Genomic DNA, 16,357 nt, shown 5'->3' on the forward strand with positions numbered 1-16,357 from the left:
ATTTTCAATTTGTCTGATAAAACTTTTTTTATATTTCAAAAACCTCATGAAATTGCACAAAATAGCATTTTTAGTTGTTTTTTGATTATAAAAAAAGTTTTATCAGACGAATTGAAAATTCGTCCATAGAAAATGTAGAGAAAATAATTGCGGTTTTTTTGAGCTATAGAACTCCTAGAAATGTCAAAAACTGAAAGAGGAGATAGATTTTTTCTGTAAAAAACTTTCAAAAATGACCATTTTTGACATTTTTTCTTCCGGAAAACGACCATACATGAATCTATAACCACTAATTAATTTTTTAAGAATCATTTGAATCATCTTGGAACTCCACAAAATCAGATAAAAAATTCTGAAATTATGGTTTTAGACCGGCAATTGTGATCGCGCCAAACTTTTTTCTGTAGATCAAAAATTAATTTGCAGTTCGGAATAGTTCTGTGGGAGAGCGTGTATTGCGGGTCTCGAGCGGAATTACTTTTCTTTGCGTTTTCGAGATTTGTTTGTCAATTTTCCGCTTTTTTGTGATGGGGAATTCAGAAATTTCAAAATTTGTATTCTTCGAACTTCCGAAAATGTCATTTCGAACATCTTTGGATTTACTATTAGAAGACAATAAATAAAATGTATGTACAGAAAAATTGTAGGACATGGAGAAGAAGAGAAACAGAATGTAACACGAGAAGTAATAGGAAACAATTAATTAAAAAGAGAAGCGATATTTAAAAAACAAGTTGATAATCCGACGAAAAATCATAGAGTTCCAGTATCATATGAGCGAGCAGGAAGCTGGCGGCAAACGTCACTGTCGTCTGGATGAATTCGATGATTTTGAAGCCGGCGTTCACTGAAAATTCCGAAATTTTCACTAAATTTTCTAGTGTCACTCACTAATTTTCTCTAGCACATTCCCTGATCCCATTGCTTGAAAAACAGCAGCTAGCTCGTTTCTCGTCTGATTATTGAGTCCGGCAGCCGAGTAGCGAGCCACAAGTGTCACGTAGAAGATTGCCCAGAGTATTCCGATGTTTATGGGTCCGGAGAAAAGCATGATGGCTCGAGAGAGCAATCCGAGGGTTACTGCGACCAATGGAACGTTTATTCCTTTTACCGGAGGTCCTTGAGGCACTGGATTAGGATTGATGACGTGGATTCCGGAGCCGCCTGTGAATTGAGCGAATTGAGCGAACTCTGGAGGCAAACCATTCGCGAAATTGTGGAAATTGAGCATTGTGTCCATTTCGTTGGTGGCTGGGGTGAGCGTATTGTTTTCAGAAGGTTCTGGAAATTTAGAAGTTTTAAAACTTGTAATTTCTAGCTTCAAACTCACTTGGAAACAAATTATATCCCTCGCCACCTTCAATCGCTGGCGCGTGACGCTTTCCGTTCTCATCACCTCCGTTATTCAGAATTCGATTGATTCGCTCTTCGGGATTCCCGAGAATTTTCGCAAGACGACGTTGTCGACGCTCTTCGGCTGTCATCGGCGCGCGAGCGGCTGGTGCGACGACTTCTTCGGTCATTCTGAAAATATTTTGAAAATTTATAGTAATTTATGCTGGGAAATTTATGCAAAGAACAATTTGAAAGCAGAGTATTCTTACGAAAAAATAAATAGAACAATCTGAACGAAAAATGCTGAAGTAGCAAGTTCGCCCCACTGCACCTTGTAGTGTAGTCCTCTCCGACAAGACCCTGGAATGTTTAGCGACTTTTTGCACCACTTTCTCCTTTTATTCAGCTAGATTTTCTCAATTTCTGAGTCAAATTTTCAAATTTTCAGATTCTCAGGATGATGTTCTCATCGCCTGTTCTCAAAGAGAAAGCGCTGGCTCGTGGAAAATCGATTTACCCGAAGGTGACAGTGTTCTCCGAAATTCTACCGTTGGCGTCGAAAAATCGCGTTCAAGCCGGACAAAAGCCAAGAGCAGCCAGTGGGTTTTTGAATTTAAACAGTTTTATAGGTTTGCAAAGTCCCAAAAAAAGTTGGAATTCGAAAAAAAAACATAGCTATGACTGAAATAGCTTGAAAACGGTGAAAATTTGTTTTAAACAGAGAAACTAGCTCGAAAAAGCCAATTTCGCTCAATTTTTTTCATTTCCAGGCTCCTCATGCACACAAGAACTCCAGGCACTGTTTGGATGTCTGAAGAAGTGGGAGTTCGACGATGTTCCATGCGCCAAGCAGCACACACTTTACATGGATTGTGTTCATAAGGGAGCTGAAGAAGCTGCCGCCTATCGGGAAGCGGCTAGAAAGGTTTGTACACCCAATCAGATGTTGACAGAACAAACTTTAAAAAAAATTCAAAAAAATGTCTGAATTATAAAATTTCATTGAATTCTAACTGTGAGTGAAACAACAAATGAAATTTGACGGGATGGTGTTTGCGAAGATTACTGTAGAAAGCTTTCTATTTTGTGGTTTTTTTCTGACGTGATTGTGTTTGAAAAAAAAACTACAAAAGGAAATTCGTTTTCTACAGTAGTCTACAGTAAACTTCACGAACACCGTTCCATCAAATTCCAAAAAAAAAACCGGAAGAATCGTGAAAGAATCTTGCAAAATAGCTAAAAAACCTAGAAAGGTCTAAAAATTCGGCACAAATCTAATAAAAATCGCTAATTTTTGGATTTTTCATTTTTGGCGGGTATTCAAAAAAAGATTCGAGAACATTCCAGAAGTTTCCAGGAACAAACGAGAAGTGATTTTTGAGATTTTTTTCATCACTTTCGCTTTGCGTCATAGGATCCTATTAAAAATATGTAATTGTTTATAAGACACTTTGTTGTGTACTAACCGCAAGCAACTGAAGCAACTGGAGAGAACTTGGCTCGAGCCTCATCAACCACTTCATTTTTCCATCATTCGCACATTTTTTTCAATTCCTGGCGCACGAGGAATGCCTGAAAAAAAATCGTTTGCTGTGACGACTATTCTGTTACATTCTATAGATTGATACTAACTTCACTTCTGACAAAATCCTCGTCGTGTCTCACATGTTCCTTTTTAACAGTGAACGTGTTGTTCATTCTGTCGAAATGATAAGCTGCATCACATCGAGCTTGTCTTTCTCTGGAAAAATATTGTTTTATAGTATTTAATGCTGCAATTTTTTACCGCTCGACACAGTAAAAAAGCTCTGTTCCATTTTGGTTCATTTTTTTGAATCGCATCCTTGAACTTGGACGATCGGCTTGTTTTTACGAGGAGCCATTTTCTGTAAAAGTTTATATTCTCGAAACGGGAAGAGAAATCCGCAAAATATCCAAAATAAGTGAAAAAGTTCTTTTCTGGAGAAAACATGCAAAATTTGTTGACAAAAATAATAAAAAAAGCAAGCGCGCCCTGTTGCTAACAGAGTTCCAATCCGGTACAGTTCGAATTTGTAGCAGTTCGATTCTGTTATTGTTCTGTTCTGGGCGTGTTCGAAAAAGGGACATTTCTAATTCGAATGAGTTCGATTTCGGGACAGTTCGATTACGGGAAAGTTCGAATTCATCGTACCCTCCTTGTCTATGAACAAAGTTACAAGTCATAAAATGGCTGGGCCGGACCTCTGTTTTTTGTCTAACTTTATTCATAGACAAGACACAGTTCTCCACATTGTGTCACTTTGTAAAACTCGCAGAGTTCTATCATATCTAATTTAGCTAGTCTCAATATATTGATTCTGAAGTCCCGCGAAGGCCGGGCAAAGGCCCGGTCGCAAGTATGCTTAACATGCTATCCTCAGTGTGAAATCTCTAAAATTTCCAATTCTTTTTTATCAAAATCCAATTTTCCAGGGAACTCTCGGAGAAACGGGCACCGTCGGTAAACAATCAATGACCAGTGCTCAATTCAACAAAATCCAAAAACTCTTCCCCCAACCGGATCTCGGACAACAACCGTATCGCCAGATGAAACGTCTTCCAACCCAGGATTATGCCGATGACACGTTCCACAGAAAACACTGGCCTGGAAAGAGATCTTAACTTTTTTGCTCGATTTTTGTGTTACTTGTTTTCTAGTTTGTAGTTTCTTTTGTTAAAAATTCGAGACTACTTTTATATATAAAAATCGTTAGTTTCTTTATCCATGTGTCCATTCCAATTTGTGTCTATTGAGCCCCCTTTTATCCTTCCCTTTTGCGGTCCCCAGTATATTCAGATTCCGATGACCCAACAACGTCTTCTGCTGCTTCTTCTTCTCCTATTTTCTCTATTTTTATCGTCCCGCGCCCATCTTTGCTATTCGTGTTACGGCGAAACGACCAATTCGACATGCTTCCAGAATGCTCGAAGTGCCGGATGGGTCGATTGTGAGAAGGGAGAGTGTCAGGTCAGAAAAAAAACACATTAAAGGTGGTGTGCGGTGAAAATTTTACTGCTTTATTTTGTGCAGAAATCCAAGTAGATCCCCATAAAAATAAAGAAAAAATTCGAAAAAAATTCCTTCATTGAGAAAAACGGCATCGAAAAGTCAAAGTGGGAACCGGTGGCCTAGCGGCCAGGTGTGAGTTTTCTAGGCCAACTGCCGGTAAAAGCGCGCGAAACTCGAATTTCTATTGGTTTTCTCTGATGTCTTTTAAAGATTTCAAAATTTTTTTGTTAATTTCCTCCCAGGTGTATGAAAAAACCTGAAAAAAATCAGAGAAAACACAAAAAATCCATAAAAATTCGAATTTCGCGAGCTTTTACCGGCAGTTGGCCTAGAAAACTCACACCTGGCCGCTAGGTCACCGGATCCCACTTTGACTTTTCGATGCCGTTTTTCTCAATGAAGGCATTTTTTTGAATTTTTTCTTTGTTTTTATGGGAATCTACATGGATTTCTGCACAAGATAAAGCAATAAAACTTTTCACCGCACACCACCTTTAATGGAAGAAAATGGGATGAAGCTTGAGCGAGAAGAAGTTGTTTTCGAGACGAGATTTTTAGTTTTTTTAATGGATTCTATCAATCTCATAAAAACAGGAATCTCATCATCATATTTATGAAGAAATTTAGTTAATGGAAATGATAAACGAAAATTTTTTTTTCATGCTAGAAAGGAAGAATAGTATAAAAAAGTTCAAAAAACATCAAAATTTATTTAAAAAACAGTTAAATTTCAGAAAAAAACAGAACGTTTAGATTTTTTGATAAAATATAATTTTACTGGTGCAAAAATCTGAATGGTGGAAGAAAATTTTCTGTTTCAGCTAATTCTGAAAAAATGGAAATTTCATGGCAAAAGTATTATTCACAATAATGTGTACACTAATACAAAAAATGGGAGCTGTGGAAGAGAAACGCTGGAGCCCGTGGCCGAAGGTCCCGCAGCGACAACTACCGTAACCTTAAAATATTTTCATTTTCAGGCTTCATTTTTCCGATTTTCGTGCATTTTCAGGTAATTTAATTTTCAACTAGCAAACGTTTTATTTTTGACTTGCTTGGGGAATAACAAAAAAACTGAGGAAAATCAGTGAAAATCGAGGTAATAACTCTTTAAAAAATTTGTCGGTTACGGTAGTTTTCGTTGTGGTCTCATTTTTGTGCCAGGATAATACAGGAATTGAATTAGATCAAAATTAAGGGGCTTCTATTGAGCGTTTATGTAGATTTTGTCAAAAGTAACTTGAATTATTTTCCCTATTATTCTTCCTAATCTGCACCCTCTACGTTGATTTTTTTGACGTGTTTTTGACATATATCTTAAGAACGAGTGATTTTCGGACTATCCTCCAAGAGAGTTTTCTTCCCCACCCAAAATTCTGGATCGATTGATATAAAAATCTCAAAACTTTTGGAATTAGCGGACGCCCACTTTATTCTGTTTCAGCTAGTTCAAAAATTTGACAGCTTTTGTAAAAGTCAGTAGGTAGGACAAACCAGTTTCCAAAAAAAAATTTAAGGATTTTTCCAAAAACGAATTTCCAGGTATGGTCCCTTTACACATCCGATTCTCCATCCAACATCTACATGTTCGAAAGATCATGCAGTGGAATTTGTCAACCGGGATGTGTGGAAATCAGCGATATGGGTCACCGATTCACGAGTTGCTCAACGTGCTGCTCATCCAATTTTTGCAATATTGGATCGCTTTCTGCCGCCGTTTTCTCATTATCCCTTTCAATTACAATTCTTCCTTTTTCTCTTTTTTGTTTAATTTGAGATAGACATTAGGAAAATGAACTTTTGGTAAAAGCAGAAAGTTAATAGTTATATTTCCGTAATACATATCGTCAGCAAGAAAAAAATCTATCTGAAAATTAGAGTTCGAAACAGAAAAAGAATTACAGTTTCAGAATTATCAGAAAAATATTAAGTTTGAAGAGCAGAATGATTCCGTAACTATTCCTTTGGGCAAACAATTAAATAATACGATGGAGCTCGTCAGTAATAGACTCTTTATCAATGTTAATTTCATCTTTGGGACTAATATAGGTAGTTGAAACAGGAAAAAATAATCAAGAATAAATCCGGAAAATAAAAATATTGTCAGGTTACGGTAGTTGTCGTTGTGGGACCTTCGGCCACGGCCACCTTCGTTTCTCTTCCACAGCTCCCATTTTTTGTATTAGTGTACCCATTATTGTGAATAATACTTTTGCCATGAAATTTCCATTTTTTTCAGAACTAGCTGAAACAGAAAATTGATTGTGTTAACTTGATTAAACATAGACTTTTTTCATAAAATGTGAATCGGAATCTCAGGTTTTAGATTGCAAGAATTCACCTAAAACTTTGTGAAAAGTTTCACAATATGATATGTTTCACAATATGATACACTTGTATTTTTCGTGGGACCGCAGAGAATGGAATTTCTATTGGAGGGGCATCATTTTTCAGTAAAATTTCGTTTTTCTTCTCAGAATCCATTACAATTTCTCCATAAAAACAAAATTTCTAATATTGTCAAATTTTTAAAAACTGGCACCTGAGCGCTGTTCGTACCGATTTACGAGGCCCCGCCCTCAAATTCCATATTATATCGAACGAAATTAATTTTTCTCAATGTAGTTGGATTTTCTGAATAAAATTCAGGTTTCTTGGTAAAATTCGCTGGAATTTCTAGAACTTTTTCAAATTGAAAATCCAAACGAAAATCGCTCGAACGAGACGAAAATCTGTAATATAGCGACGGCATTCAAATGTTCTCATGAATGAAAAATTCTCATGTGCCAGTTTTTCAAAAATTAGACAATGATTCAATCAAAACTACGGAAAAAAAACGGCTGAAAATCAGAGGGGTTAGTCAAAGGGGCACTTCAATTAGAGGAGCCCTTCAAATAGAGAGAGCACTTCTATTTTTCGTGAGGTTTCGAGGGGGCACTTCAATTAGAGGGTCTCTTCAATTTAAGGGGCCCTTCTAATACAGGTTTTACGGTACAAGGAAACAATTTTTTCAGTTTTGTAGGAGTTAAACAAATGTTATAAAACAGTAAAAGTTTTCGCATTTTCAGATTTTTAGAGAATCAGAAATATGACAATTCTGTAATAGACTTCTGTTAGAGATTAGATTCGGATACTGTGACATAACGACTGAAAGAAATGGACCTTAAAATTATGAGAACCTTGAAACTGTAAAATTGATACTTTCAGTTCTACACTTGTAAAATTTGGTTCCTAGCTTTCTTTTTTCGGAAATCTCGTCACCTAATTTTAGGAATCGTAAGAATTGTAGGAAACTAACAATTTTCAGTAAGTCTTCAATTCCAAGCCCAACCAATCAATTTTTCTTTTTGAAACCTTCCAAAATTTTTTGAAACTTTTTGAAAAGTTGCAATTCTATACCGGATCAGATGTTCCCCCTATTGTCACATTATAGAATTAGAAACAAATCTAGATTTCAAAATGAGATGAAACAGTAAACATTTGATCATAAAAAAATTACTACTGTAAATCCTATGATATCTCCCACACCGTAATTTTGAGCTCATCAATTTCGATTCCTGTGACAAATATCAAAAAGTGGTCAAATGAAAAAATGTTCATTTTAATACTAAAAATGTTATGTCCGTTGATTACTTTTTGATGTCGTTCACAGGAACCGAGATCAACAGGCACAAAGTTGAAGGTTCAGAGAACCCGCACCCACGCTATTTCAAAGAGTCTGGTCGGAAAACGCGCCCCAGCGAACGTGAAAAATCACTGCGCAACGTGTCAAATTTCGTTGGCTGAGGATCAAACTTTTAAACGTTGAGCAAAAAAATCGTGAGTTGCAATCCGTTGATTGAAATTAATTAGGTCAAATCCACGTCAACTTTGAAATTATTCAATTTCGTCCTGCCGAAAAGTTTTCTGGGGCGCGACTTTCGACCCGCTGCTTTGAAATACCGTGCGTACTAGTGTATTTTAGTTTTGAAAATTCGATTATTTAAACTTGAGGATCTCAACCATTACCTTGACTTAAAGGAACTCATAAAACCCTGATTTTGAAACAGCAAAAAATTGATTTCTCAAAATTCTAAAATTCTTCCATTATTCCCTTTTTCCTGCTCCTTCCCCTATTCTTCCTCCAGAATAAAACAATTCTCCTCTCCTCTTCTATTCTATGCCATCATCTCTCATCTATTCCAACTAAAAATGAAGCCTATTTACCTTTTTTCACCCCACACTTCTTCTTTTCTCTTTCCCTTCATTTCCAGACTTTTCCAAAAGAGTAAACAAATCGTGGAGTGCGCAGACACACCGGAGGAAGCGCCGTCTCTGGAGAGAAAGAAAAAGAAGACGTGTGGTTGCTCACACTTCTCCCTCTACTTCTTCGTTTTTCATTTTTCCCGTGTTGTCATTGCTCTTCATTATCCTCTCTTCTCATGTGTCTATATGTCCACTTCTTCTTGCTTTAATCCGTGTCCCGTTTCCTATCTATGGAGGTATTTAGGAAGAAACGAAGAAGATGAGTGGTTCGCACGACATCTTTTAGCGCCCTTTTCCTCTTCTGGCTTCTCATCCTTTTTCTCTTGAAGTTACAAAACTCTTAATAATTATAGAAAATAGCCCTAATTTGATACAGTCCATTCCATGATAAATTTTTTCGAAAGTGGCCGAAATACTGGAAAACTGTACAATTTTTGATTTTCTGTTTCTTAAAATCGATAAAATCGTCCCATATTTCAATTGCGACAAATTAAACAAAAAATTTTCTTCAGAACAACAATATTTACCTGTTTCGAAAGTTCTAGATTGTCACTGATTTCGTAATAAAACTTTTGAAAATGATGGGTATATTCGAAATTACTATACTTCTGAAAAGATGCATGCGAAGATTTTAAAATTAATTCAAAACTTTTCTATCATAGAAACTTAAGAAGGACAGAAAACAATAGTTGATTTTATATCTCTCGTTTCAAATCCGTTAAATTGCTAAAATATCTGGGAAACCCTTCTATCACATATTTTCTGTTTTGTGAAATAATTAAATTTTTTCTGTTTTATGAAATAATTACCTATTTTAATTGCGACTAATTAAATGAATACAACATTCCCCTGTTTCGAAAGTTCCAGAATACATCTGAAGATTGTTGGTTTCTTAATCCGAACCAGCAAAGGAAAGCTTTTCCGTTACTGAAATCTAACAAGTACAGAAAAAAAGTTCATTTGATATTTCATAAAAACTTTTCGAATTCATAAAAATCGGTTTGAAAAATTAGTGCACTATTAGATTTTTTTTTCTGTTAGTCCTATTTTTCAGTTACGACTAATCAAGTGCACTTCTTCTAAAATCTTTTCCTAATTCTAGAATGAATCTGAAAATTACTGTTTTCGCAATAAAAGCTTTTGAAAATTACTGGTATATTCTTGACTACTACTTTTTAATTTTCTCTAAAAATACATATCCCAATTCTATGTTTTGAAAACGATCAATAGCTGTCAAAAGAACAAATTTTCCTGTTTCTAAAGATACAAAATTATACGTACTGGAACTTTAATTACTGCTTCGTATAATTGAATAATTGAATTGCTTCTATCTTAAATTTCGGAGTTGTTTCAAAATTCAAAAACCCTCCTCGCGGTAAGGCTCCCAGTTTTACAGTATACAAAAAGTGATATTTCTTGTGCAAAATAACTGAAATTATTAGAATTTGAGCCACTTTATGCAGCATCTATCCAACAAAACAGTTTTGCATCAATAAAAACAATAACAGAGAAAAATCAAAAGATCAAAACTGCCTAATTATCCCGGGACAGGGTCGAATTTTTGAAAAATAGTTATGGGGAAACTATACATGGTTATCAAGTAGTTTCTGTACAAAAAATACAATTAAAATTGTTTCATTGAAAAAGGATGCGCCTGCTTTTTAATTTTCAAAAAAAAAATGCTTTCTCCTTTAAAGGTGGGGAGAATTGAAAAAATAATTTTCTCGAAATTCCTCTTAAATATGCCCCTCGAGGAGTTGAACTTGCCGGAGCGAGGATTGAGGGTGCGGAGCCGCTACCGACTCTCTCTGAGCCACGCGGGCAAAGAGAAAGCGGCCGCCCGATTGCATACATACAGACGAGGACGACAGCTGTACGCAAAGTGACATTAAGCGTTGTACACCGTCATGGTAGAATGCATACCCTAACTCCAAAAAACCTACGAAAAAAAAATCTCTTGTCCCCTCACCTTTAAAGCGCACTACTAATCAATTAATTCTCAAGATCCTCTAATATAGGATAGCTGAAACAGAAAATTAGGACATGAAATTTTGTTTCCCATGAAATCAGTTTGATTCATTTTTTGAAATTTATGGCTTCTTCCTTTGTTATTCGTTTCTGTTTCAGATAGTGATGATATTTTTTAGAATACGTTGACGTAAACAGTGGATAACCTAGAAACTCGTTTTTTGAAATAAAAAAAATCATGATGATGTAAAGATAACTCTAAATTTAACATTTTTCAAAATCTACCGTATTCGGAAAGTTTTTTTCGGATTTTTATTTTCGATTTTCGCTTATTTTGGTTCACTATATAACAATTTTAATTTGCGACCTGCTCTGGGGAAATCACAAAGAAATGATCGAAAATCAGTGAAAATCGAGAAAAATCCGAGAATTGAACATATTTCTGGGTTACGGTAGTTTTCGCTCTAAAACCTTCAACTTCTAGATTGATATGACCTTATCGATGTATGGTAAACTAAATGTGTTGGATGAAATAAAAATTCGTTCTGTGATATTTTCTGATAGTGAACAGACTGACTTCCTTCTCCCTTAAAAACTTTACATCAAAATTTGAAACTTCTTTGTTCAAATTTTTGGACCGCTAATTTAGCTATATTTCAAAATATGACATTCCTTTGTCTTCCTGCCTTTTTGGAGTGTGTCAAACTTTATAAAAAAATTTTCCAATAGGCAACGTGTACGAAGAATTAGGTAAAAACTTAACTTACTGTTACAACTACTCCTTAAACATATTTATTTTTGAAATTCAACACTACTCCCTGCGGCCGAGTTTCAATTCTGGTTAATCGATTTATTGCTGAACTTCAGAAACTTTCTAGAAATAGTTTTTTTTTCCATTCTGCTCCAAACACCCCTCATTAGAAAAAGTAAGACCAGTCATTAGAATAGTTCTTTCTCTCTCTCTCTCTATAGTCTTCACTCTTTTTTCCTCCATTTGAATGTTTTTCCCCGTCTTTCAACTCTTCTCCTTCTCTTTCTACACATCGTCATCAAGGAATGCTCCGCTTAAAGGGGGCGTGACCTAAACGTTGCTGTTCCATTGCTCCATTCCTCGTGATTCGTTTCCTGTGTGCCGCATTTTTTCTCAGTTTTTTAGACACTTTTCTTTTAAGTTTATGCACGAATGAATCTCAACGAGATGTATATAATGCAGATTTTGTCATACTTTTCTTGATAACAAATTCTAGAAAAATTAATTCTGTTTCAAAGTCATTGTTTCAATGAAAGAAGGAAAGCGACAACCGTTGCATTTACAACTCGTTTATTTAATCAAACATTCGGCTTTTACAGTTACATCACATTTTAACTATGTTTTGGCGAGGCTTCTGCATTTTTATGGTTTTTACAAACTCGGAAATCCACTGAAAACTCCAAAGACTAGTTTTCCCTTCCTGATTGAAGTATCACTCATTTCAACTGCGTCATTCTAACTTTATCGCAATTTATCTCGGTTCCTGTAAGAGATATCAAAAACCTGTCAACTAAAAAATCATCGCTAAGATTATGATTAATGTTTTTCAATTGACCAATTTTTGATATCTTTCCCAGGAAACTAGAAAAATTGGCTCAAGCTTTGCAGTTCCTTTTTTTCACTTTTTACATACATCTGTCTATCCTAGTTTGACACAATTTCTAAAAGTTTCCGTTTCAAGACTCTTATATTTCCCTTCTTTTTCTCTAAATTTAGTGTTACTCTTATCAAGGAGTGAAAAAACCGCAAAACCTTTACATATCGCTGAAAAATAGGGTAAATCTCAAAATCAGTTCTCGGTCATTTCTGGAATCTTTTTTGAGATTCTCGCCAAGACTGAAAACTCTAAATTCCGACACATTTCTAGAGCTGACCTAGAATTCTGTTTTGGCGGGAATTTTAAAAAAATCGGCTCTTCTAGAAGCTTCCAAAAATGGATCAAAATTAACTTTTCCTCCTTTCGCGACTTTTCGATTTTTTGGAATTTTGAAACTTTTTTTTGTGTTGCGATGTGAAATTTTATATTTACTTCACATTTGGCTGAAATAATAATGCTTGGTCCCCATTTAAAAAAAATCTATAATTTCAGACCCATCTATCTCCTCCACAGTCTTTCAACAACATGTCCGTGACCTCATTCCTTCGCCGATTCTCCATCGATGTCGAGAACACTGGTGGCTCTTCATCATCCTCTGCACCCGGCTCGGCGAGCAGCAGTGGACCAACTAAACGGAGAGGACGAATAGCTGCGTCGATTGATTCGGCACGTCGTCGATTCTCACTTCAACATGGATCCGGAACCTGTCGAGATCAGGATCCAGTGCATTTGCAGTCAATTGCGTTACGTGGACGGGGAAAAGGAGAGAATGGAAGTTTGCCGGATTTGATGGAGGTGAGTATTGCTGTTCCATGGAGCTACCAAAGTTACAAAAATTAATTAGTACGGTGCTGGGACGGATGATAATTGGGACACCGTTAATTCTCTAATAGGCCTAGTTTCACTTGAAGCCCAATTATCTCGGTCCCTATAAAAGATACCAAAAACCTGTCAATTAATGGAATGTTAGTGATGTCACAACAAATATTTTAGCAGTTAACAAATTTTGATATTCGTCACGGGAACCGAGATAGTTGAGCTGAAAGTATACGACGGTGTTCTATTACAGAAGTTACGCTAATTCTTTAAATCAGTAATGAGTAGTAGTCCATTTGGTTTTGTTTCAAACTTGTTTCGCGGGCATTAGCAAACATAACTTGAATTGTAATTGCGTAAATACTCTAATACAAATCTGTATACTTGCACTTTGAATTTCATTATCTCGGCTCATATGAGGTATCAAAAACCTGGCAACTGACAAAACGTTGGCGATTTTATGATAACTAATTTATCAGTTGGCAGAGCTTTGGTATCGTTTATAGGAACCATGATAATTGAGCTCAAAGAGTGAGTATACGGAGGTGTTCTATTCGAGCATTTACAGTTTTTTTGTATTTCGTTTTGAGCTTAAAAATAACTGTTAAAGATTTTGAAAAAGTAAAAAAAAAAAGTTCCCTTCCCAGACACACCATTTGTCCACCATCCTCCACACACAAAATACATTCTTTATTTTCCATAAAATTTCCATAATAGCTCGTCTCCCGAATAATCATTTTTCCTTCTTTTTCATTCTGCTCATCCATCCCTATTTCTCAACACAACAAACATCAGAAAAATTGGAGCCAATTTTTGCTCTTCCTCCTATCGATTCCTATATTTTTTTTTCTCGTCATATTTACTGTTTCACCACTAACAGGAGTTTGCTGAAAATGAGTTTTCAAGCGATTGTGAGTATGCTGGCCAATCTAGACCATCTGAAATTAAATCTGGAATTTCAATTTCCGTTTTCTAATGGGGAGGTGTTCAATGATCTGAACTTCCGTTTTATTCTAGAGTTTTTATCAGTTATTTATCATTCTAAAAATTTTCGCTTGGATTAACATTTAGCTGCACATGAAACTTTGATACTACATTAGTAGAAAAACTTGAACCAGAATTTCAATTTCTAATTTTTTCGTTGCACAAACTTTTGATGAATTCCTTTTCTGAAGTCATTTTTAATTATTCCACCAAACTGATTAAACCAAACCATGCTTTGGAATTGCACTCATTACAGTCAGTGCCGAGATTTTTTTCCGGAATTTCGAAATTTCATTTTTAATTTTTATCCGAATTTCGTTCCGAAACAGCGGTATGAGGGTGAAGGTTCCACAACCATGAACAAGAAACATTCAATTCCAGAATCTTACTTTCGAGCAACACATTTGAAATGAATAAAATCGAGGTCTTGAAATGTATGCGATATCAATTCTAATTTCATCCTTATGATTAATAAATCTATTTGAAACAGTGGAAAATCTGAAAATGTATCTAAACAAAAGGATACCAATCTTTAGGTGACGGTAGTTGTCGTAATGCGGTCTTCAGCCACATCCACAGGTGTTTCACTTCCCTGCTCCTAATTTTTTTGTAGCAGTATAATATTTAAAACATCTCATGGCATTCCCAATAAGTTCAAAATCAGTCATATAACAAGTAGTGAATTTCAAAAGTTTTAATTTTCACATCAAAGTACTGAAATTTCAAAAATTTTTGTGAGCCACGTGAATCTTTTGAATCTCCCAAAAGATGGACCGTTAAGTTTTTGGGAGCAACGTGTTTTTTCAACAAATATAACAGAAATATTAACACTTTCTGAATATTTTTCCCAAAATTAAAACTTTTGAAAATCACTACTTGTTATATTTCCAAAAATGGCTTCTCCTAAAACCTTCTCACGACACTTTCTATAACCTAAAAAGCGGAACCAAAATCTAACAAATTTTCGAAAAAAAATGGAGCAAAACACAAGTAAAATCGAATACACACGATAACCCCATAAAATTGCACATACGGGACCCTCCCGAAATAGAGAAAACATGAAGGAAGATATTATTTTTATGCTCACCTACATATTCTTCCATTTCTTTTCTCGCCACTAGTTTTTTCTTTCGTTTTGTCATGTAAGTGAGTCCATGGGTATATAATGTATTCCTTTGTGTTCCTCATAGAGAGAGAGATCCCAAGATGCTAGGTGTCACATCTTGCACTTTTACTCATTTCTCGGTTTTTTAAATTTTCACGTAGTTGATGGAGGAAAGGCGCTCTACCACAATTTTTCGAATTCTTTTTAATTTTTATGTATCAGGAGGTTGCGAATGCGCTCTACCGCAATTTTTTTTGATTATTAAATTTTTCACGTTTGAGGATTGATCATGTCAAAGTTTTCAAAAATGGGTTTCAACTCGATAAGCTAGCTGATATACTTAACCTCAATTATCTCCGTTCTCACAAGTCAGAAGAGTTTGTCAGAAAAGATATTAAAAATATATCAACTGATAAAATGTTTGTCATAATATCACCTACATTTCATGAGTTGAAAAAATTTTTGATATCTCTCATGAAAGTTGTGATAATTGATCTCAAAGGTTGAAAAACGAGTAGCGTTTTTTTAGAGAATTTTTAGTATTTTTCAAAGTCCAATTCAAATACTCAAATTAACTGTAAAAAATACGCGCGCTTACTAACCTTGATTTTGAAGCAAAAAAAAGTTTTACATATGTTTAGAATCTCAATTTTGAATCTTTGCTCTTTCCTATTCCTAATTTCCAGTGTGCTCCTGCTCCTCATAAAAATACACCACATTCACTACTACCAAGTTTGTGTTTCCCTTTTTTATTTTCTAAGGAGATGCACATCGTTGAATATTCATGTTTTTTTTTCTCTTCTGGAGGTCATCTAGTAACTTTTTTATAGAGAAGGGAGGGGGATATCTCCCTGAATAGGCGGCGCATTGGAAAATTTTCTGAAGGGGCGAAAACTTGAAACTGTTCTGAAGCAGTGAAGATTTGCATTAATTTTGAGGACCGGTCAATTTTGAGCCCATATATCTCATTTTCTGGGACATATGTTGAGAAATGGTCAACTAGCAAAAGGTTTATCATAATACGATAAATAATATGTCAGTTAACCACTTTTCGATATATTTTGCGGGGAACGAGATATATGGGCTCAAAGTTGAAAGTTAAGGTGGTACACTCAAATTATCAAATTGCGCCGAAGGAGCACCAGCCAGCTGTTTGACACGCCGGAGACTTAACGCCAGTCGTCTAAATAAACATTTCAGTCAAACTATTTTTAGCTTCAAAACCTTTTTTTCAATTCCATTTCT

General features: G+C 35.4%; 3 protein-coding genes across 3 annotated transcripts; 2 read left to right on the top strand and 1 right to left on the bottom strand.

Annotated features, from left to right (window-relative positions):
* Positions 1–722: 722 nt before the first annotated feature.
* CBG20001 lies at positions 723–1,523 on the bottom strand (the record flags this gene model as incomplete). The annotated part of the gene is made up of 3 exons (XM_002633882.1): positions 723–847; positions 892–1,281; positions 1,331–1,523. 3 exons carry the CDS (start codon positions 1,521–1,523, stop codon positions 723–725), a joined length of 708 nt encoding a protein of 235 aa, XP_002633928.1.
* A 269-nt stretch (positions 1,524–1,792) lies between these two features.
* On the top strand, positions 1,793–3,978 carry CBG20000 (the record flags this gene model as incomplete). The annotated part of the gene is made up of 3 exons (XM_002633881.1): positions 1,793–1,934; positions 2,106–2,260; positions 3,790–3,978. The coding sequence occupies 3 exons, from the start codon at positions 1,793–1,795 to the stop codon at positions 3,976–3,978; spliced, it is 486 nt and encodes a 161-aa protein (XP_002633927.1).
* A 7,969-nt stretch (positions 3,979–11,947) lies between these two features.
* Positions 11,948–14,415, top strand: CBG19998 (the record flags this gene model as incomplete). The annotated part of the gene is made up of 3 exons (XM_045235297.1): positions 11,948–11,977; positions 12,700–13,002; positions 14,389–14,415. 3 exons carry the CDS (start codon positions 11,948–11,950, stop codon positions 14,413–14,415), a joined length of 360 nt encoding a protein of 119 aa, XP_045096931.1.
* Between the last annotated feature and the right edge of the window lie 1,942 nt (positions 14,416–16,357).

Source organism: Caenorhabditis briggsae (genome assembly GCF_000004555.2).
Source record: "Caenorhabditis briggsae complete genome, chrIV, whole genome shotgun sequence".
NCBI classification, from domain to species: Eukaryota; Metazoa; Nematoda; class Chromadorea; order Rhabditida; family Rhabditidae; genus Caenorhabditis; species Caenorhabditis briggsae.